General features: G+C 39.3%; 1 protein-coding gene across 1 annotated transcript; it reads right to left on the reverse strand.

The window, feature by feature from the left end:
* Nucleotides 1-17917: 17917 nt before the first annotated feature.
* LOC104451801 (MDIS1-interacting receptor like kinase 2) lies at nt 17918-21385 on the reverse strand. Its single transcript, XM_010066389.2, has 2 exons — nt 18427-21385; nt 17918-18306 (listed from the first exon to the last, which is right to left on the reverse strand). Exons 1-2 carry the CDS (start codon nt 21383-21385, stop codon nt 17918-17920), a joined length of 3348 nt encoding a protein of 1115 aa, XP_010064691.2.
* Between the last annotated feature and the right edge of the window lie 2889 nt (nt 21386-24274).

The raw sequence follows: 24274 nt of genomic DNA on the forward strand, positions 1-24274 counted from the left end.
GAAATTTGATTCAAAATGAATAACCCACAAAACGAGAAAACAATTTTGAGATAAAAATGATCAAAAAGTTTGTAGAAAGTTTTTTTTTCCTCAATTGTTCATTTTTTGTACTTGTCTCTAGGAAAGCACCAAAGGTTTTTTTTTTTTTTTTCGTAATGGAAATTCTCCATTTTTTTTTTCATTTAATTTTGAGAAGAAGTGTACTTACCTGCGGCATGGTGACTCAGTAACCCTGTAAAGAATGTGAACAAAAATGTTAGTGCAAAAATCTTTAGGGATTGAAATGTTGGAAACAATACATTATTACTCTTCACTCGCTTTTATCCTTAGGGTGCTGACATTTCTTGGATTTACCCTCATGGATATTTGGTAACTTGACATTATCCTTCACTTGCATTTACCTTTTAAGTGTTTGATGTTTTCCTATCAAAGGTAAAAAGAATCATGTCAGAGACGCTATCAAAATGAGCAATTGGAATCAACAAAATTTACCCTTCACGTGTTTTCGTTCTTCAGGTATAAACTTTGCCTAAAGTGGCTAGGATTGATTGAAAGATGGCAACGTGGCCCTGATTTTATCCATGAAAAGCACATCTTTATTGTATATAACAATTTAAAAAGTTCAATTCCTGTTTTTTCAAATGTTCTTTTCAAAGAGACGTTTAATTGACAAGGAGCTTGAAAAATTTAAATATGGATCATTAGATGTGTTTTTCAATATCTTGCTTTGAAAGGAGAGGGATGGCTTCTTGCTTCCACATTTGAGGATACTATTCTTTAGATGCTTTGCCCATTTATTGCCTGCAAAGAAAAGATTAGACATGTTATTACCTCGCTCGATTGGGAATCATTTAAGAAATATACACATCCCTTTATGCCAAAATGGACAGTCGGGTCTTAGCATGATTTCCTGACAGAATGTGCTGCTTCTACAGTCAAGGTGCAATATTTTCCCCCATTTATCACCCTATGAGAAGAGGAGATGAAACGGGTTATTTCCATACTTAATTAGGTTCAATTGAGGAACGATACATCCTTTCTTGATGAATTTGACAATGTTGTCCCAACACACTTCATTGGTGGGGGAAGGAGAGATTTATTCTAAATCAAATGTTGCTCTCTCATTTTTTATTTGACAAATCTTGTTCTGTTCAAGTCTGTCCTGTACTAAAGAAAAGGATGTCATGTTTTATGCTAAAGAGAATCAAGTTTAGGAACGAAATACATCTTTTTCCAAATTCGGGCAATCAACATCCCAAGGTATCTCTTATGGAGGAAAGGATAATATTGCCCCTCTGTTTAATTTGAATCTTTCTTTATTTAAGATGAACATGACCTAATAATGCTCCATCGCGTTTGTTGGAACGTTACAAAACTTGGTACACTTGATGTCTCCATGACAATGAAAAGAAAGTCATGTTAGAAACTGCATCAAAAATGGATAATTGGAATCGATACAATTTACTCTTCCTTCGAATTCGCCTTTTTGGATGCTTGGCAACTCCCTTTATTTGTCTCATCATGCAAAGTGAACGAAATCGATGGGCTATTTTGGCACCTAAGGCATCTCCAAATAAAGAAACTTCCCAGAACGGAATTCAACTTTGTTCCACCTCTATTGGAAGATTGGCGCCGACGAAACCTCGACGCATGCTTGCTCCTCTAGTTCCATGAGCCTACACTTCTATCGTTTAGAAGGGACAGATACTAATCTCAAATAAACTCCTCATCCTACTTGAGAAAGCGACCATGTGAAGAGAGGTCCTTAAGCAAAGCTTTCTTGAAATTCATTTTCAAAACATTTTGAAGGTAGAGGTAAAGGTTCACTTGAAACACTTCTGAATTTGTTTTTAAAAGGATGATTTTCATGAAACTGAATTCTATCATTAAAAAATGTGAGTCGCATGATTTACAGAAGCATCAATTGGATTCGCAATCAAAACCGAAAATGGAAAATATGATTCCTAACAAGAATAAGAACAATGATAAAATACAAGAAACTCTTGTATATATAAAAGTAAAAATCAACTCTTGTCCTAGCTCTAGAATTCACTTCTCTAGGTGGTCAAACACGAGAATGTCAAGGAGCATCACACATAACCTACAAAAAGACGACAATGTCAATATGTGAATGAGAAAATGATCTCTCAATGAGGTCGCTTCTTACAACAAAATCAAGGCAACGGTACATACCCCCATAATCCTTATTACGGGGTCCTAGTATTTCGCAAAGATTTTATCATAAGAGAATACATCATTAAAAAAAAAAAAAAAAACGATCCGCAACCATCATCGAATGTCCACTCTTATTCTAAAAGTGGCATTGATTTTTTTTAAAGATTCATTTATGAAGTGACTTTTGTTTTGAGAAATCTATATACAAAATATTATCTGAATTTCAATCCCATAATGTGATAAAGAAAGAATTTGATCGAAAGTATGATCTTAATTTTTTTTGTGCCCCAAAATATAATCTTGACTTGAAAGAATTTCTAAACAAAAAGTGGTTTTGAGCCCATGATTGAAAATTTAGATAGAGTCATATGTTCAGTAAGGTTAGATCAAAGTGTTTAGAACTTGCATTCAATGTTCACTTATCAAGTGATTGCCAATTTTTTCAATTATAAGCCTACATAATTGAGGACATTTGATTGGTCTCCGTAAATTTCTAAATAAAAATTCCAATAAAAAAAACAAATAAAAAGAAGAATGATACTTACAATGGGGGCGACCTTTCTCTCTTTTTTTTTTTTATAAATTACATAGAAATGCACATGGGATGTGGTTCGATTTCTACTCTATAGGCTTAAAATGGAGCCATAGGATCACTGGACCGAACCAACAAGATCGCGGCTAGGTCGTGTTACCCATGACTCCGGCTTCGTCAAAGAGCCGACCCGTATTGCATGGTTGCAGACTAGGGTGGGGGACCTTTGACATCAGGAAGGAAATTTCGGAATTGAGATGGGCGACTCATACTGCATGGTTGTAGTTGGAACGGTATGCACCTCAATACCATCCTAAGCGATCCTATGCAGCCCAGGTTCGGCTACAGGTAGTGTGTCATAGTGTAGTGCAATGTAAGGAATACATGCATGACAGTTTATAAGCAAGCAACACTTCATTATTTCAAAGCATAAACATTCATTCCCAACTCCATACTTGCAAGACAATGGGTTAACAATCACTCCTCCTCTTATAACTCCCAACTGCAAAGACATTTAACACTTGGGTTAGGGACGTACCTAATATCCTCACTGCCAAAAAGAAATATTTTTTTTTAACAAGATAAATTCTGGCGTAAGTTCTCTAAGGTCTAAAATCGGTCCCTAGCGGAGTTGCCAAGCTGTCGCGACCTATCCTCGGGGGAAGGGAACGAGTTTAGGGGTATTGCCTAAAGGATGGACCTAAGGCCCATGATCAGGCGCGGAGTCTCCCAAGTCCACACCTTGCGTGACATTGGGGTATTTTTAAGAATTTTGCAATAAGGAGTCGCCACTAGCCTATTGGGGTCGGCTAGAAATCAAGTGAGGCATGGGAGTATACCTCACTTGTGACGACCCAGACCCGAGGCAGTACGCAGGGATGGACTAAGATCGCCTTGGCAATATGCGGGTGAGGCTAAGGGCATGTCTCCTGTCCCACATCGCTTAGGGGAAGTTTTGGGCTAGCTTATAAGGCTTGGGTCTCTCTAACTGTACATACGTGTTCTCAACCTGTGGGCAGAGGAAACAAACCTAAAGGAAGGTTACGCAGATTTGATGAGGGTGTATGTACCTAGAGAGGACAATATATTGGCTTGGGAGAGGGATAGCGGTGCGTTCGTGCCTCTGCCTTTGCAATACGCGTTTTCTTGGGGGTAGTATAGGCTGCCCTGAGAAGAACAAAACTGTGAGGACTTAGGGTCCAAAGTGGACAATATGGGTATAGTGGAGACCCGAGTCCTTACAGGTGGTATCAGAGCTGACTCCCGCAGCATGTGGGGCCACAGCGAGGGTGATGTGCCTTAAGGGGGAGAATGTGACGACCTAGACTTGTGGTAGTATGGAGGGACGGACTAAGATCGCCTCGGCAGTATGTGGGCAAGGCTAAAGGCATATCTCCCATCGCACATCACTTAGGGGGAGTCCTAGGCTAGCTTATAAGGCTTGGGTCCTTCTAACTGTACATACGCGTTCTGAGCTTGTGGCGGAGGAAACAAAACCTTGAGGAAGGCTGCACAGCTCTGATGAGGGTGTATATACCAAGAGAGGACAATATATTAGCTTGGGAGAGGGATGGTGGTGCGTCCGCCTTTGCCTCTGCAATACGCGTTTTCTTGGGGTAGTATGGGTTGCCCGAGAAGAGCAAAACCGTGAGAACTTAGTGTCCAAAGCGGACAATATGTGTACAGTGGAGACCCGGGTCCTTACATCACTTCCTACGCAACCAAAGAATCTAGGGTTAGGGACTTGATTACACTAATTAACCAATTAGTGCCAATTCGGTACCTTAACTTGTTCATTTTAAAAGAAAAGATTTTTGTCAGGCAGTTTGGATTGATTTTACACCTATCCACTAACATGCGAGGTGATCATGTGGGTGCACAATCATTAAAATAATAATTATAGCTACCAATATCCTAATTGTAGTAAAATTGAGCACGAGCAGTTAAACATAATTAAATATACAAATTAAACATGCGATATAACTAATATACTAGCAAATAAAGACATAATTACATTAAAAATGCAAGACATGACAATTCCCAACCAAACCCTACATTTTTTAAATTTTCAATTTTTTAAAATTTTTTAAACAAATATTTTTAATTTTTAAAAATATTATTTTAATATTATAAAATTATAATGTATTAAAACGACCTGGTCGGATCCTCGGGTTGGGTCCGACCCGGTTTGTTGAAAAGACGGCTCGAGCCCGACCGGACTAGGGTTGCGCAACCCAAAGCCGGGGAAAACCTAGCCGGGCTAGGCCTAATGTGCACCCAACTGGTCTAATCTTTTTTTTTTTTTTAATGAAGCCTATAAGCCCGCGTAGTAAACCAGCCTAAACCCGGCCCCAGATTATTCAAAACCCTACATGGTTTGCGACCCGCACTTGACCTGGCTTCTAAACCGTGACTCAATTCCTAAGAAAAACCCTACCCGGATCCGCGACCCGTGCTTCACCCGGCTCCTAAACCACGACTTGATTCCTAAGAAAACCCTACCCGGACCCAACTCCGACCCGGCTTCTTCTTTGCGGACCCAGATTTTGGAACCCTCGAGTTCGGCGATTCGCGGCACCGAGGGATTGGCTGGAACGTCGCAGGGCGTGATTCGACGGCGGCAATGCGGCAGACGGCAGCTAGGGTTTTGGGTGGGGAGAGTGGCAATGACAACTCGTTTGGCGGCTGCTAGCTTCTCGGAAAAAGCGACGGTGACAAAGAGATTCTCACCTGATACAACAGCGATGGGAGTGTGCAACGGCGGGGGACGATAGTGATGGCGGTGGTAGCGGTGGCCCTGGGCTCTAGAGGAAACGGCGGTGATGGCGGTGGTCGGGCGATGGTAGTAGTCTGGGAAGGAAAGAAAAAGGTGGGCCGGGCTAAGGCTGGATCCGGCCCGACTCGGCCCCTTCCATGTTTTTTTTTTTTAAAATTAATTAATTAGTTAATTTTTTTAATTTTTTTTAATTAATTTTTTTCTTTTTATATACTTGAAAACACAAATTAGGTGTCAATAGTTGGTGATGGTCATTGTCTTCATTGACGTTAGCTTTCCGATGCCGAAGGCCATAAGTTTGTCATTTGTCTCTGCTCTCTTTCCCTGTCTCTGCTGATGACATATATATGTCCACTGCTTCTGCTTCAAGAAACTTGTTAACTGGACAATTGAAGTGAGTAAACTATATGTGCCATATAATACATGCTAATGCCTAAAATCACCCTCACCTTGGGCTTGACAATGCAGCCCGTTAAAGAATGAACAATTACAGAAGTAAGACAAGGGTTTGTGAGAATAGCATCATGAATCCTGATTCAAGTTTCCGCTTGAGGTTCTTGCAATTGCCAAGCTATTATGCCATTGTTATTTGTTCTCAATGATTGGTGTTCTTAATGAAGCTTCATTGTTAGCTTTAGCATGTAGCCATTCTTATAGGTTATATTGTCATATTGCAGTGTCATAGATGATTGATAGTCACCGGTTTAGAGATATTAAAAAAGGCCCTTTGTTTCCTTGCTCAAGTCATTTGATGTCTTACTGCAGTTGACTCTGATCAAAGCTCGAGCAGGGGTGAAGAACAATGTCATGAGACTGAACAAGAGCATCATCCAGTGTGGCTTAAACAATGTCATCCATGTCATCGCATTCATATTGACTTGTATCTTCTTGGCCTACATCTAATACAAAATCTCTGGACAGCAAGGAGTCGGCAGTTTGCTTCAACGCTTTTGTTAAACGCCTACATCTAATACAAAATCTCTGGACAGCAAGGAGTCGGCAGTTTGCTTCAACACTTTTGTTAAATGTATTCCCTAGGTTTCAGTAGGGATCACTCTTGTAGTATTTTATTAGTACGTCCATGATGGGGTGCGATGAGAACACACCATTTCATCTTGATATGCAACGATGGAATGACATCCTTTGAAAGGGTGTGAGTGAGTCATATAAAAGACTCCTGAAGACAACCATTGAGGGGGTTGGCAGAACGTACGCTAAAAAATTCCTGTCCATTTCTTATCCCCTTTCCATCAAATAGAAAGAAGGTGTTCCATTTCTTCTTTACAAGAACAATTGGCATTTACGCTGTGGAAATCGGACGTTTTCCTTGTGATTACATTTAGACCAACGTGAGGTAACATTGTTCGTGATTCATCCGCAATTCAACGATCGTTCTGGGGTAAATTGTTGACTGCGCATTGGAAATAGGTAAGTTGTCTTCCGCTAACTTATTTCCAACATTGGTATTAGAGCCCAGTTGTGATTTATGCCTTGTTTTTCAGTGAATTTTCTCGTTTACCATTTCATATCGAGATCAAGAGTATGAAATCTACACCGTTTGGATGTTTCTTCCTCAGAAATGCAATCTGAATCGTCGAAAACGAACCGAAGTGAAGAACAGGTTTGGGGTCGCGTTCATCCATACGGTTTTGGCCATTTTTCGAAATATTTGTTTGGCCAAAATGAATTTCTAAATATACAAGGTGAAAGTATTTGTCGAGACGAGTTCGACGGTGGGTCGAGTGTCGTCGGAGGACGCTAGACGCGCCCACACGTGCGGTCAGAAGCCGTGGCACGTGCGCGCCACGTGCTCAACACGTTAGGAATGCCAACGCATGAGCGTCACCTGCGCGTCGGCGAACCGATGCGTGCTGACGTCATGGATGATGTCATAAATGACCTCATCCAACCCTCGGTAACCGCCGGATGATGTCATCGATAACATTACTGCCGGTGGCAGTTGGCCGGTCAATTGTCGCCGGGCGACCCGACCCGAGACCGACTCGAGGCTAACCCGTGAACAGACCTGACCATTGACCGGTTAACGGGTTGGATCGATCAACTGGTCCAGCGGTCAAAGTAGTCAGACCAGTCGAACCAGCCAGGAGCCGTTTGGCTCGAAGGTGTGAAATTCTAAATTTCAGGTTCTGATTTCGATTAGATCAGTAGGGTTTTTCATTGACACGCCTATAGTCATTTTCCCTGAGCTGATCACTCAGGGGTAACTAGTTTATCAGGTGAAGCCGTTAAGGGATTTTAATGCAATAGGCTTGAGAATTCAACTAGGAATCGACTACTTGACCGTGCTAATCTGCAAGGGTCAATACGACATTGTCAAAATCAATCAAAGATTAGAGATATGTCAATTCGACTAAGATATGTGATCAGTGTGTGGGTGATTCCACCTGATGGCAAAATTCTTGTCAAACGACACCGGACTGATTATTATGTCTTTCGTACTCGTGTTCGTATTTGAAATCTCGAGATTTCCACGATAATCGAGAGTCATCAATGTATCGAAGAAGCACTTTGTTGCTTGAAAATGATCGACCATAGGTCAAAAGCGTTAAAAGTTCCTAAAAGTGACCTGATAGATTAGGATGCGCTAAAATCGCGCCAGATTGAAATTAATCACGAAATTGAACCCGAACTCAAAAATTGGAAGTACTGTCATGTCACAAGTCATTTTAGGAATGTCGACTCATTCTCCGAAGATTTTTTTGCAAACCGAAATTTTCGGCGAAAAATCAAGAATTGAAGGAATTGGACCAAGAAAGTTAGAGGAGCGCTCTTGAGCGCATTTTTGGTCATCAAGTGGGTATCCAAGATGGATTATTTGGCAAGGAAAAATGTGGATTCAAATGTAGACACGTGATGAATTTTCAGGCATCAACTGAGTTGAATTGAAGGAGGATTTGAATGAAATTAAAGGAACAAATATGCAAATTCGTAGGCATGGGGTACACAACATTTTGGACCTCTTGGGAAGCTTCTTGGGGAAGATTGAGGAGAGAGAAAGTGGCTGTGGACAGTTGATGGGTGATGGGGGCAAGCCAAAGGAGAGAAGACCAAGTGTTGGAAGTTTGGAAGGCCTTGGGGTCCCCCTCTCTTCAGCAGCTTTCTTCCTCCTTGAAGTGTGGCTTTATCCATTGTTGAGGAGTTGTGAGAGCTTGAGAGAGCCAGAGGAAGCTAGCTGAGCCAGCCCCACTGTCGCACACCAGCCAAACAACCACCGTCGACCGTTTTCCTCCCTTGTTTTATGTTCTGCCGGTTTATGCTCCAGCTGACTTTTCGCCAAAGATGTGAGTTGAAAGTGGTATTCCTAGATGAATTAGCTAACGATCCACCCATCAATGTGACCAACACATCCAGACCGTTCCAAAGAGCCCGACCTCACCCCGAATGGAGCAACCGGCCGTCTTATATGGCCGCCGCAAGCTGCCGGTCACTGGTTCGTCGGTCCCCTACACACTTGCACTATTTCATGGTTTTCTTCGTTTTTCTCCCATTTCGACCCTTTCTTTGCCCATTTCATCCACCTACAAGACCCCCTTGACCCTTAGGAGCCACTGGTTGCCGACCACCCGCTTGCCAGAGCTCCAATCAGCCTGTTTTCACCGTTGAAGCCACTGGTTTCCTCTCTGCAGTTCAGCCAAGAACAGAAGCAGAAACTAGCAAGGGTCTTCAAACTTCGTAGCCCATTTTCAAGCCCTTCCCGGCCTCGCTTGGTGTCACTGCTTGGAGGTTTGTCGCCCGTCTTGGCATCACCATCACTGTGGACTCATCGGAATGCTAAACCAGTGAGTTTACTCACTAAACCTCTCTCAGGAGGTTAATTATGCTTAAGAGTTGTTTAGATTAGGTTAAGTATGTTTAGGTGGTTAGATTAGTTTATTTAAATGTTAATTAGATTATGTGGATGGATTAGTTTAGTGGATAATTAATTAAGGCCAAGTAGGTAATTAGATTAGTGTAATCTTGATTATGCCTTAATTAATTATTTGCATAATTTAATTATTTAATTATTTCGAATTTATTTATATTTTTTGTATTTATTTAAATAATCTATATTATTTTAATATTTATTTAATTAATTTTCAGAATTTAATTAATTAATTATTATTTTCCGAAAATGATACCGAGAGAGCCATTCGTTAGAATTCTATGCTAATTGCTATGGTATGGTTAGATTATGCAATTAATTGTTGGATTGTGAAATTGACTGGTGATTGTGAAAATATGGTTTTTATTCTAAAAATCCCGAGTGTCGGGTTTTAACACCGAAAGTGATTTTTAAGTACTATATCAAATAGTGAGACTTTAAAATAGAAGGATACCAATTTTCAAAGTTCGATCTGACCGTGTACCCACACACGACTATTTTTTTGGATGTTTTTAATACGAAGAAAATAGGCGAGAGTCACTATTTTAATTGAGGCATTTGTGTACAATGCATGATGTCTTGGGCCGAGATTGATTGGTCATGTGTTGGTTAAAGAGAACCCGTTCTAACGTTTAAGCCGGATGTTACTAAATCCCACTTTCGGGTTACCCATGCATTAGGGTAGCGGGTCGCAGTAGATTCTGGATCTAAGCTCCTTCGGGGTAGCCGTCAATGTGACGTAGCCGTGCTCAATGGGGAAGAGATGATGTCTGGCTATGCCAGTAGACCGCTAAATAGGGAGTCAACAGTAACCACCGAACGGGGAGTTGGCAGTACCCTAAAGGGGTTTAATTAACAATTGGAACGCATGATTAATTGAGTTTGATGCGTCTGATTATGAGACAAAACTATTTGACATGGTATAAGACGTGTCATAACGGTTTGACCTTATAATCAGGATCCTTGTGATTAAATGAGTTGTTGAGGCGTTTCAATTGTCAGGTGCATTAATTATATGCATTTTGTGATGTGAACTATGCTGACATGCAGGAAGGAACTGAGGCGAGGTAAGTCCTCTATTCTAATTGTGTGGTTGTGTGGCTAGAGTGCCCTGAAGCGTATTTCCTTTCTAATAAGGGTTTAGGGGGTGAACTTAATGAGACATTGTCTCACTAGTTATTATATAACTATTTTCAGGTCCATAGTTGGTGGTTGCGGAGGACTGAAGCCCCGGAGTCTGTGGAGGTGGAGTCTGAAGGATTGGCGTTTGTGTCCAACTAGTATGTCATAGAACAGTTTCTTTTTGAGAGCCGACCTTTTGTAGATTTTTGACCAGATTCGTTTTGCATCTAAACCCTGTTGTTTATAAAAGTTGGTTTTTGTGAAATGTTGCCCTGCTTTCCTATCTCATGATGTTTGTTGTTAGGGGTTATTGTTTTGCTTCCGCTTGTGCATTAATAATGAATGGGTCAGCAATGTGTCCTGGGAATGTCGCATTTGTATCGACCAGAGAGGGATGTGTGTGCACTCGAGGTTTGGGGTGTGACAGCTGCCACGTGCGCAACACGCGCCGCACATTCAGGCGGCACGTGTGGGTGCGTGAAAGCTCCGATTGGAGCGTGGTCGGTGGCGTTTGGTTCGTATGGATGTGCTCTACACTGTGGTATATTTATTTTATATTTTTGAGTTTTATAAATGTATGAAAATGTGTAGCAAACTGTAAGTACGCGTATTTTTGGGGGTTTAATGCATAGTTTATTCATTTTTAGCTTGTATTTTCTTATGTTTTAGGAAATACAGTAGCCAACCTATATGAAAATGGTATCATATATGCTGTGTAGGGCTTGGTTCGATGATAGTATGTATATAGTTTAATATACTTACAATTTTCTAATTCCAAGAAAATTCGAACAATGGTAGGAAATCCTTATTTTTCCGTTACATGTTGAATTGCGGTTTTGATTGTAGTTGCGGCATGATTTTTTTTTGTAAGTTGGTTTAAATCATGCTATACTCTTGTGTTAATGAAAAGATGTAGAAATTACATGAGGTCATGTAATTATTTTTTCTAGTGGGAGTTCGTAAGTTGGTAGAATTCGAAGGAGTTCTCACCTAGAAGTTAAAATTTGCGCAAATTAAACTAATTAATGATAATAGAACAATTGTACATATGAGCTGATTGGGAACATAGTGAACTTTCATTTCTGTGTCTTTTGTTGAATTATCATTAATTTAGTTTGTCTTTACTGCAAATTAAATATGTGTGTTACTCTAAAAAGTGTGCTAGTATTGATTCTGCATTTATTATGTCAATGTGTTATAGCAATTGATTATGGCATCGGCATCCAAGACCATTGTGGCTGGCCTCAATATGGGTGAGAAGCTGAATGGTGACAATTATGATATTTGGCACCGAAAGGTTTAGTACATCCTTGAGAAGCAAGAGGTTTCGGAAACCCTCAACCACGCCATGGATGAACTTGAGCATGGAACTTCAGCTCAACACAAAAGAGATCTAGAAGCTAATCAAGCTTGGAAAAAGAAGAATAGCATTGCTTGCATCACGTTGTTGAGCTGTATGCAAGATGATCTCATGTGTAAGTTTGAAAGTTATGATAAAGCTCAAGCTATGTGGGTTGCCTTGAAAGATAAGTTTGGGGATTCATCTGCCACTAAGTTGAGGAGACTCACCATCAAGTTTGACATATACCGAAAACGCCTAAAATGTAATGATGCGGTAGCATCTTCGGGAGATGTCAAACATGATTCGTGAGCTAAAGTCGGCAAGTCACTCCCTTACTGATGAACAACAAGTTCAGGCTGTTATAAGGTCTCTTCCTGGTAATTAGGAGCATATGAAGATCAACATGACACATAATGAGAATATATAGCGCGTCATTTGGAATTAGAGGATGAGCGTCTAGAAGTTGCGAAATCCTCTACCCATGCTTATGTTGCTGAATTGAGTTCGTGCAAAGCTTCAAGCTTCAAGCGCAAAAGGAATCATCATTCAACAATAAAGAGAATAAGATTGATCAAGCACTTAAGAGGGCTAAAACCTTCCAACACAAGAAGTGTGGTGTGAAGAAGGACAAGGCCAAGATGAAGTGCTACAATTGTGACAAGATGAGTCACTTTGCTCGTGAATGCACTGAGTCGAAAGAGGTACCCTATTACTCCATTACTTTAAGTAATGCTTTTGTTTCGAACACTGTAATGCTTGCTAAATCTCATCCAATGTGGATTATAGACTTAAGAGCAACAGACCACGTAGCTAGAGACCGAGAAGCATTTATGGAGTATCGTCAGATACAGCTTGGAAGAAGATGTATATATGTTGGGAATAACTCAAGAATTGAAGTGAAATGTATTGGCACATGTAAATTAATTTTATATGGTGGTCAAAGCCTATTCCTACATGATGTCCTCCACGCTCCAGATATTCGACGAAACTTGGTTTCTGTAGTTGTTCTTCTTAGCTTAGCTTATGTACTGAATTTTCATGGTGATTGTGTTGACATTTTATTTGGAACAATTTATTATGGTTCAGGTCATGTATCGAATGGCTTTACGGTGTTAGACATTGACTATGATCAACACAATATTAATGTTGTTAGTTGTTTTTCCTTAATTGTATCTTCTAGTAATGTTGAGATTGATGTAAGTACTTGGCATGCTAAATAAGGTCACATTGGGTTGCAAATAATGTAAAGATTAGCTAGAGAATGCCTTTTAGGGTCACTCACTAATGTTAATCTACTTGTATGTAAACATTGTCTTGCGGGAAGAGCAACTAGAAAACCATTTGGTAAAGGAACTAGAGCCGAATTTCCATTGTAACTCATACATTCTGACATTTGTGGTCCTTTGAATGTGAGGGCGAGGCATAGAGCCTCATATTTCATCCCTTTTATAGATGACTTCACACCTTTCGGTTATGTCTTTCTGATTTACCATAAGTCAGAAGCATTAGACTGCTTTAGACGATATATATCGATGGTAGAGAATTGGTTGAACAAAACAATAAAGGTATTGAGAACCGATCGCAGACGTGAGTATCTACCAGACCAATTCAAGGCTCTTTGTAATGAAAAGGGAATTGTACGACAATTGACTATTCCTAGTATTCTACAAAAAATGGGGTAGCTGAGAGAATGAATAGAACCATATTGGAAATGGTTAGGTCTATGATGGCGCAAACAAATTTACCTATCTCCTATTGGGGAGATGCATTATTGACTACTGCCTATATACTTAACCAAGTGCCCTCAAAATCGGTCACTTTGACCCCTTATGAATTATGGACTGATAGAAAACCAAACTTAAGTAGTCTACATCCATGGGGATGTGTAGCTTACGTTCATGATTCTTCTCACAAATATGGCAAATTAGGTTCTAGAAGGAAGAAATGTATCTTTATAAGATATTCTGAACACTCCAAAGAATATGTATTTATAGGTAAACAAGCTGATGGAATTATGATTGAAATGGAGTCACGAGATATCACGTTCTTAAAGAACGATTTTCCTAGTAGAGGTGAGATTGATAAGGACTTCCAATTATATTAGATGGAAGATTCTAAGAACACACTCACTAATGTTGTAGAGGGAAATGAAGATTTACCTTAACACACAAGACCTAGTGGGAGTGTTGCATCGCCTGACGAATTGAATTCAAAAGAAATTCAATTACGTTAATCGTAAAAGTATTCCCTGTCATCGTTTTGAGATTAAAGGGGAAGTATTTATGATTGCTTAGAATGACGATGCCGAGTCTAAGACTGTTCAAGCGGCTCTCTCATCTTCTGATAAGGAAGAATGGAGAAAAGCTTTGGAAGATGAAACGGAGTCAATAAGGGCAAATCATGTCTGGGACTTGGTTGATCTACCACCCAATCGTAAGGCCATTGGAAATAAATGGGTCTTTAAGATTAAACAAATGGCGGATGGATCTATTGAAAAGTATAAGGCTCGCCTTGTGGCAAAATGTTATATTCAATAAGAGGGTATAGACTATGAGGAAATCTTTTTACCAGTTGTAAGGTTTGCCTCAATACGCCTTATCCTAACCATCGTTGCACATTTGGACCTTGAATTACATCAAATGGATGTAAAGACGTCATTTCTCAATGGAGAACTAGATAAAGAAATTTATATGAAACAATCAATATGTTTCATAGCTAAAGGTCAAGAGCATAAAGTCTGCAAACTTCATCGCTCAACAAATGGCCTTAATCAATCATCTAGACAATGATATCTTCGTTTTCATCGAGCCATAACAACTTTTGGTTTCACGATAATCGAAGAAGATCACTGTGTATATGTCAAGCAGTTCGAAGATAAATTTGTGATTTTATCACTTTATGTGGACGATATTCTATTGGCTGGAAATGACAAGGTTTTTGTTATCATCATAAAAGAATGGTTGTCCTTCAATTTTGAAATGAAGGACATGGGAGAAGTTGCTTATATATTAGGAGTTAAGATTGAAAGAGATCGATCAAAGAAACTCCTTACTTTATCACAAGAGTCTTATATTATGAAGATTCTTGAACATCTTAATATGCAGCACTGTAATCCCATTGATACCCTTGTCATGCAAGGTGAATGTCTAAGTACTGAGATGTGTCCTAAGATTCTACAAGAAATTAAAGTGATAGAAACTGTTAGAAACTGTTCCTTATGCTAGTGCGGCCGGAAGTTTGATGTATGCTATGATGTGTACTCGACCCGACATATGTTATGTCGTGGGATTGGTGAGTCAATATCAATCAAATCCCGGTCAAGCACATTGGATACAGTGAAGAGGGTCCTGAGATACTTGAAGGGCACCATGGATTATCGACTTTGTTACCAAGGGAATGATTTACGTCTATTAGGCTATTTTGATGCTGATTTGGATGGAGACCTGGATGAGTGTAAATCGACTTCTGGATATGCGTTCTTGCTCAATGGAGGTTCAATTTCTTGGAATAACAAAAAACAAACATGCACGGCCTTGTCTACGATGGAGGCAAAATTTATTGCATGTTCTGCCGCAGTACAAGAAGCAATATGGCTAAAATGTTTCTCGGAAAATTTAGCCACCGTCACTAAGGTTCCAAGACCGGTGATAGTTTATTGCGATAGTCAAGCAGCCATTGCTTATGTGAAGGATCCCAAGTATCATGGAAGGACGAAACACATTGACATAAAGAACAATTTCATAAGAAATATAATAGCGCAGAAAGAAGTGATCCTACAATACAATATAACCAATAGAATGGTTGTTGATCTATTTACAAAGGTTGTTCCTAGAGACATATTCTTGACCCACAAGATATCACTAGGATTGCATAGAATGTGATGTGTGTTATCATAAAGGATCATTGGTTTATGTATTTTGGTTTATGTATTTGTGGACATATGTATTGTACTTGTTTGTTTATTAGTGACTTGATGTTTTATCAATAAGTACGAATACATTATGAGACTAGCACATACACACATATATTATTGAAAAGTATGTCAGCAGGCATTGATTGGCTCACTCACACAAGCAATCACCTCAAGTGCTATAGTTAACACGTTGAGATGAGTCGTTATGTACGAATGAATGCTGAAGAGCAAGTTTAGTACATAAAATAAGATGTCGCATTGATTGGAGTCAAGATGAGGTCTGTGATTTGTTTATAATAAGACCGAACATGATAGTCCCACAATCATGTATGCCTGAAAGATACCGGATGCGAGTACTTAATTGGACGCTATAAAAAGCAAGCTGATATAGCACTCGAGCTAAGCATAAGTATGTGAGGAGCACGTGACTATGTTTAGGCTAAGATTCGTATAGTGGGTATATTTAATAAATGGCATACGCTCTTATAGAAAGAGAAATCCATTATAGCACGTAATTCATACTACATGTGCATTGTTCGACTAACAAGGGAAGGTGAGTAAAATTATTTCTATTTACTCATCGTGTGAGCCCTTGAGGTAATTTATAATTTACCTCATTTTGTGCCATATGTTACTTCTGACTATGTTCTCGAAGTAAAAAAATCAATGTTGCTATTTTAGTATGTTACCGGTGGTCATGAATAATTATGATTTTATGGGACGTGTCTAGGAAAATAGTTGTTTTGAAATGGAGAGAGACATGAGTGCGAAGGAAGACTATTGTTGTTTTACATCTATCACATGTATTTACTGGTCTACCAATTATATCGCCTTCTATGGTTGCGAATATAATTGTAAATACATGGTGTTTTGAGAATAGTCAAGTATAATCTTTAAGGGATAGGTATACTTGGACTGATGTAACAAAATATGTCTGGGGCACTATGAGACATCGATTGTTTATTTCTTTTTAGGGTTGTAGCCATTATGTCATCTCTAACAGGTGCATAATTTGAGCTCCCAAGTGCAGGTGTACTTATTGGTCACATTGCTTATTTGCCAATATGAATTGTTTTGTAAAGTTAATAAATGTTGAATGCCTTATATTTTTAATAGAGTGCTATCAAACCCATCATGTCCGAGTGGGAGATGTAGTATTTTATTAATACGTCCATGATGGGATGCGATGAGAATGCACCGTTTCGTCTTGATATACTATGATGGAATGACACCCTTTGAAAGGTTGTGAGTGAGTCATATAAAAGACTCCTGAAGACAACCGTTAAGAGGGTTGGTAGAACGTACGCTAAAAAATTCCTCTCAATTTCTTGTCCCCTTTCCATCAAAGAGAAAGAAGGCGTTCCATTTCTCCTTTACAAGAATAATTGGCATTTACGCTGTGAAAATCTGATGTTTTCCTCGTGATTACATTCAGACCAACGTGAGGTAATATTGTTCGTGATTCATTTGCAATTCAATGATCTTTCCAAGGTAAATTGTTGACTGCGCATTAGAAACAGGTAAGTCGTCTTCCGCCGACTTTTTTCCAACAACTCTAGATGGAATTGTGCAGGCTCAGGACATCCCTTTTTTTCCTTTGGTTGAAACCATGGAACTTCTTATTGTTGGTTTGAGCTCTGTCTGCTGTACAGGCCAGATGTCATTTTTAAGACTCATATACGACTATGTTAGGTCATGCATTTTTATGCCTCATCACATCAAGTACCTCTCAGGAAGCACTGTTTTCAAGATGTTGTCTCTTCAAAGTTTTGCGAAGGATCGCATGAACACGAGTCTAACAATCGATGCCTCCTTGTAATGATCGCTTTGGATCTAGCATGAGAATAAATTACTACCGAAAGTTTCCAGATCCACGAATCCATTGAAGAAACATCATGGGTATTGAACTTTAGTTAATCACATGCTGAGTTGATTCGGAATACTAAAATAGTTTGACATGCCATATCATGAACTTGTCACTTCTTAAGCCAATCTTAAGGGTTAGACACAACCGTAACGATCCATTTTATCTAGGTTAAAATTTACAAAATGCAAATATGCAGTTGTTTTCAAGTAGTTAAACATTGGGAAAATAAGTGATACAGTGCATATCATCCTTGTAAGAGAAATAAAAGAGAGCTAGTTACGCAAGCTGCTACAAAAAGTCCAAAATGTTAATAAGAGAAGCATCTGGGATTGACTAGCTCTTCCAATTTTATGTCCCCCGACGCACCTATCATGATCAACCTATGTGCTGATATCTCTTGCGACACCTGTTGCATGCTTGGACGATGCTCCGGTTTTGCACTCAAGCATGTAAGTGCCATTTTTATAATGAAAGCCACTTGACCTAGCGTGTCACCATGTGGGTATGGAATTCTTTGATCAAGAGCTTGTTTTAGGTGCCAACATGAAGCTGTTGAATTGCTTGATGATGAAGAAGCCGAGGATGCAAGAGATGATATGAGATTGCCCGGATGTCTACCCATGATTACTTCTAATATTACCACTCCGAAGCTGTAAACATCACATTTTTCCTTCACCTCCATTGTGTATGCGAGCTCTGTAGAGGGAAAACAACATTGTTTTTTTCTAATTCTTATTAATGCTATCTTTTTTTTTTTTTATGCCAAAATCTTAGTAACATTATTTAATTAATTTTTTTATAAAGAAATCAACTTACCTGGAGCTGCATATCCAAGAGTGCCTGCAAAGGAAGTCCAATTAGATGAGTAAGGTCGTAGAACCTTAGCTGTGCTAAAATCAGAGACGTGAGCTTCATATCCTTCATCCATTAAAATGTTCTTGCTTGACAAGTCTCGATGTACTATAGGAGGAGAGCATTCATGGTGCATGTAGGATAGAGCATAAGCCACACCTTTAATAACATTCACTCTCTTTTTCCAGTCAAATGCTATTATCCTCTCTTCACTGTTCAATAAATCCTTCAAGCTGCCTGATTCCAAGAACTCGTAAACCAAAAATGAATGTCGAGAACTCGAGCAAAAGCCATAGAGCTTGATAATATTCCGATGGCGAGCTTCAATTAGAGCATGAATCTCCCTTTCAAATGCTTTTTGACTAGCGATTTCGACTTCCACTACTTCCTTAAATTTCTTGACCGCAACAGTCTCACCTGTTTGCAACTGGGCCTTGTAAACACTCCCATGTCCTCCCACACCGATACAATATTTGGCATCAAACTCCTCCGTGGCTTCAATAATGCTTTCATAGACCATTTTCCCATCAAAGCTCAATACTGCCCATAAGTTTTCATTGCTTCCATTGTTTGAACTAGGCTTTGTTTTCCTTAATCTTTGGCATACTATACTTGAGATTCCCACAACTAGAAGCAATGAAAGTAGGCAACCAAAAGTAGGAAATAGAATTAGCAGCAACTTTTTGTTTTTGTTCTTGCCTTTCGACATTGTTGTTGTACATGTTTTGAGAGTAACAATAACTCCACACAAGCCTTTGTTCCCTCTCACAACTTCAATTGTAGCATTACGAAAAGCTAGAATGTTTGGTAAAGGACCTTCTAACTCATTATATGATATGTCGATGGATGTCAAGCTTACCATATCGCCAAAGGTCAAATCAATTGAACCCAAAAGCTGATTGTGTGAGAGATTGAGTATTTCCAATCGGTGCAATCGAGCAAATTGTCTAGGTATTTCTCCCGTCAACAAATTTTGACTCAGATCGAGAACTTGAAGAGACTGGAGATTGCCGATGTCCATAGCAATACTCTTATCAAGATTATTCCCGCTTAAATTTAAGAACAAAAGGTTGGAGCACTCCCCAAGTCCAATAGGAATGGAGCCACTCAAGTTGTTTCTTGCAATGTTGAGTTTCTCTAGATTGGACAAGGCTCCAAGTTCTTGAGGGATGTGGCCTTCAAGACCGTTGCAGTCCAATGAAAGCTCTAGCAGCAACTTCAATTTTCCTAGGTCTTTAGGAATTTCCCCAACTATATGATTTGAAGAGAGGTGTAGTCTTTGCAATTGATTCATGTTTCCAACCTGAGATGGTATGGTGCCAGAGATTCTATTGTTAGAGATTGTCAAGCTCATCAAATTTCTATACTCTCCCAATATCGATGGTAACTCACCGTAAAATTCATTGTTGCTCAACTCAAGGTAAGCCAAGTATGGGTACACATCAAGAGCATTGGTTATACTTCCCTTGAGTGAGTTGTTATGGAGTTCAACTCTATGCAAACTCGAACAATTTCTCAGGCTTCTTGGGATGGGTCCAGTGAAGTGATTATTGTCTACAGTAAAAGTCACAAGAGCTTGGCTACTGCAGATCTCTTGTGGCAATTGGCCAACAAAGTTGTTATAAGATAGATAAAGGCCAGTGAGGGATGTGAAATTATTCATCTCAATTGGAAGAAAGCCCGACAAATCGTTGTCGAAAAGGAAAAGCTCATTTAGATTGCTCAATTTACCTATGGATAATGGGATAGGGCCCGACAACTCATTAGTGTCAAGGAAAAGAGATTCCAGATTGCTCAAGTTGCCTATGGAGGATGGGATGCGCCCAGAAAGTCTATTTTCATGGAGGTCAAGAAGACACATATTGCTCAAGCTACCCATAGATGACGGAATAGGGCCCGACAACTCATTGATGTTAAGCTGAAGAGTTTCCAGATTGCTCAAGTTGCCTATGGAGGACAGGATGGGCCCAGAAAGTTTATTTTTTAAAAGGCGAAGAACATTCAAATTGCTCAAGTTACCTATGAATGACGGGATAGGACCTGACAAGTTATTCATGCGAAGGGAAACGTAATTCAAATTGCTCAATTTACCTATGGATGATGGGATAGGACCTATTAAATCATTGAATGACAATCGGAAATGTATGAGGGATCTCATTCCTCCAACTTCCAAAGGTATCGGACCGGAAAGTTGGTTTTGATATAAGTAAAGATATGCTAAATTACTCAAATTTTCTAGAGTTCTAGGGATGTAACCATTGAGATAATTTGAAGAAAAATGAAGTTCACTGAGAGATCCCAACATTCCTATTTCCTTTGGAATGGCCCCAACAAGTTGATTATTGCAAAGCCGCATCTCTATCAAGCTGCTCATGTTACCTATCTCACTGGGAATTGGACCATTGAAATTATTATGCGATAGCTTGAGAACTTGGAGAGATCGCAAGGACCCTAATTGAGTCGGAATGTTTCCCGAAAAGTTATTTTGAGACAAGTCTAGATGAGTAAGCTTGGCAAGAAGAGCCATGCTTGGTGGGATGTTTCCAAAAAGCGAGTTCTTGGCAAGCTTCAGAGTGACTAAGTGGGGCAATAGGGAGAAATTGAGATGACGAAGCGTACCATGTATGGCAAAATCCAAGAGGTTCAGGCTCACAATGCTCCCGGGAGGATCACAATCGATTCCATGCCATGAACAAGGGTTGATTCCATTCCACGAAGACAAAGTACAGCGACTCTGGCTGTCTAGCTCAGATTTCCATGTTAGGAGTGCCTCCAGTTCCTCATTAGTGGTTTGATTACTAGGACCAGCAAAGGCCACTAGAGAAGGGCTTTGAGATGAAGCAAGACAAGGCATTTCTTGCGTGAGCATGAGGAGGACACAAGCGAGGAACAACATGGACGCTTGCTTTTGAGATGAGGCCATGACAGGTTGTTTAGGTTATATAGGGTGGTCTTTTCGTTGTTTCTTGCATGAGCATGAGAAGCACAGCCGAGACGTACTTATAGAAGAAAATCGGGGCCATCAAGTCAACAACCATGTCAATAATCTTTGGTGACGTGCACTCCTCGTTACGTAAGTCTTCCATTCGTCTCGAAAACTTGAAACATCCCAATGCTCCATGTCGGATTGACTCGGGAGATAACGTTCACACCTATAAATGGTCACCACCCGATCTAGTTATTTGAAATACACCCATGTGGATAGGCCAAGCCTCACGTGCCTGGCTAGTGGTTGAGAGAAAATTTCAATTTATATGTTATCATGGTTGCAGAATTTGCATGTGGACAATGAGACTTTAATGTAGGAATTCAAAGGTAAAGCCTGAAATTAGGAAGAAAGTGGATTTTTTTTCGGTTTTTGCGTGGAGGATAATCTAGTCTGCCTCAAAATAATTTAGTCACCCTTCCCTCTCGTTCTCATCACGTAATTGGACCTATCAAATTAATCGAGCAGGTATACCTTTGTGAAGAAGTGGGATATTGTAATTTATTAGAGAAGATTCCTTTCGTTCGTGAAACATGGCACAATAAAGAAGCTTTGGAGATAGTCAAGATGGTTCACCTTAGGGATAGTGCTTCAACTTTGAAAGGGAAATAAAGTAGGAAAAAAGAAATGCACACACATACAAAAAAAATGAGTGCCAGACACCTGGAATGCCAAAACTTACACGAAGGGACATTTAAGTGCCGAAACTTATACGAAGGGACATTTAAGTGCCAAAAGTTAGGAAATTAACACTCAAGTGCCAAAATAGGAGTAAAATGGATCACTTAGTGCCAACAGCGAGAAAATTTGGCCAAAATACTAATGTGACAATTTTTCGGTGAGGGGCAACTGCAAAACAATGTTGTTTTGCACACGATGTGATTAGATAAATGCAAAAACGACGTTGTTTTACTACCGACGTGAGTAGACAATTAATATAAAAATTAATTAAATTAAATTAAAAACTAAATTTAAAAAAAAAAAAAAGAGGAGGAAGATGGAGATTGCAGGTGGCTAGGGCTGAGCCCTCGTTGCCTTTACCATCGCCAAGAAAGGCCAAAGTGATGGTGGGGGAGGGTCAGCTGGGTTGCCGGCCTTCGTAGCGATAGGGAGGTGGTAGTGAGTGTTGAGCCCTCGCCTTCCGCCTCCTCTTCCTCCTCTTCCCTTTTTTAAAATATTAAAATATTATCATTATTATTTAAATATAAATATTTTAATTTAATTAATATTTATATTAAATTTTCTTTTAAATAAAAGACAAAACGATGTTGTTTTGATTCTTCGTTGCTAACTCAGTTCTTCAGCATGCCATGTAGGTGAGTTATATTACTAAAAGATTGCCATATAGGATTTCCAGTAACTTTCGTCGGACTTAGCACCCAAGTGTCTCATTTTTGAAAAAAAAGTAGTACATAAGTGTCACTTTTGTAACTGTTGACAATTAAATGTCCCCTCGTGCCAAGTTTTGGCACTTAATGTGTACTTTTACCCAAAAAAAATTATACATAATATGTTACTAATTTAATTGGAAAATCAACTTAGTGGTTTTTTTTTCCCTCAACTCTAAATAAAGTGGAAATTCTCTTTGACCAAATAAAATGGCATCATTTTGTACTTGTCTCGTCGGAAAACGTCACGTCAATATTTTGGCTGGAATTTCTCGCTATTGACACTTAATTGATCTATTTCGCTCCGATTTTAGCACTTAAGTATACTTTTCCAAATTTTTGTCCCCATGCCAAGTTTTGGCACCTGGGGTGCTTGGGACTCAATATTTGGCATCAGACTTTGTGGCTTCAATAATGCTCTCACAGACCATTCTTCTGTCAAAGCTCAATACTATCCATGGAATTCATTGCTTCCATCATTTGAACTAGGCTCTGTTTTCCTTAATCTTTGGCATACTATTCTTGAAATTCCCATAACAAGAAGCAACTTAAGTAGGAATCAAAATTAGCAGCAACTTTTTGTTTTTGTTTTTGCCTTTTGATGTTGTTGCTGATCTCCATAGGAATATTGTTTTCTAGATTATTCCTGCTTAAATTTAAGAGTAGAAGGTTGGAGCACTCCTCAAGTTCTGTACGAATTGAGCCACTCAAGTTGTTTCTTGCAATATTGAGTTTCTATAGACTAGACAACGCTCCTAGTTCTTGTGGCCTTCAAGACGATTGCAGTCCAATGAAAGCATTGGCAACAACTTCAATTCTCCTATTTTAGAAATTTCCCAAAAATGTCATTTGAAGAGAGGACGGGTCTACGTAATTTTTTGATGTTTCTAAGTTGAGGTTGTATGGTGTTGGAGATCCTATTGTTGGAGATTATCAAGCTGTCAATTTCTACATTCAAACAATGTTGATGGTAGCATACTGTAAAGTTCATTGTTGCTCAACTCAAGGTAATCCAAGTAAGGAAACACACCAAGAGCAACGGTTATGTTTCCCTTGAGCAAGTTGTTATATAGCTTAACTTTATACAAACTTGAACAATTTTTTATGCTCCTTGGGATAGGTCCAGTGAAGTGATTGTTAAAAGTACCGAATTATGCAAGAGCTTGGCTACTGCATATTTCATGTGGCAATTGGCCAACAATGTCGTTCTTTGATAGCTATAGGTTTCTGAGGAATGTGAGATTATTTATCTCAATGGGAAGAATCCCCCCGTCCCGAGATTATTCATACATAGAGCCAATCAAGTAAGCTTCTTTAGTTTCTAATCGAGCAAAGTACATAGCAAGTGCCAAAATTTGACACAAGTATGCACTTAAGTGCCAAAAGTTCCAAAAGGTATACTTAAGTGCCTATTTTTTTTTTAATTGGCACACTTAAG

The sequence above is a fragment of the Eucalyptus grandis genome, chromosome 2 (assembly GCF_016545825.1).
Source record: "Eucalyptus grandis isolate ANBG69807.140 chromosome 2, ASM1654582v1, whole genome shotgun sequence".
Classification (NCBI taxonomy): domain Eukaryota; kingdom Viridiplantae; phylum Streptophyta; class Magnoliopsida; order Myrtales; family Myrtaceae; genus Eucalyptus; species Eucalyptus grandis.

Coding starts and splice junctions, on each gene's coding strand:
- LOC104451801 (XM_010066389.2), bottom strand. CDS start 21,385: ATGGCCTCATCTCAAAAGCAAGCGTCCATGTTGTTCCTCGCTTGTGTC. Junction 18,307..18,426: donor TCTTGGATATGCAGCTCCAG/GTAAGTTGATTT, acceptor TTCCCTCTACAG/AGCTCGCATACACAATGGAG.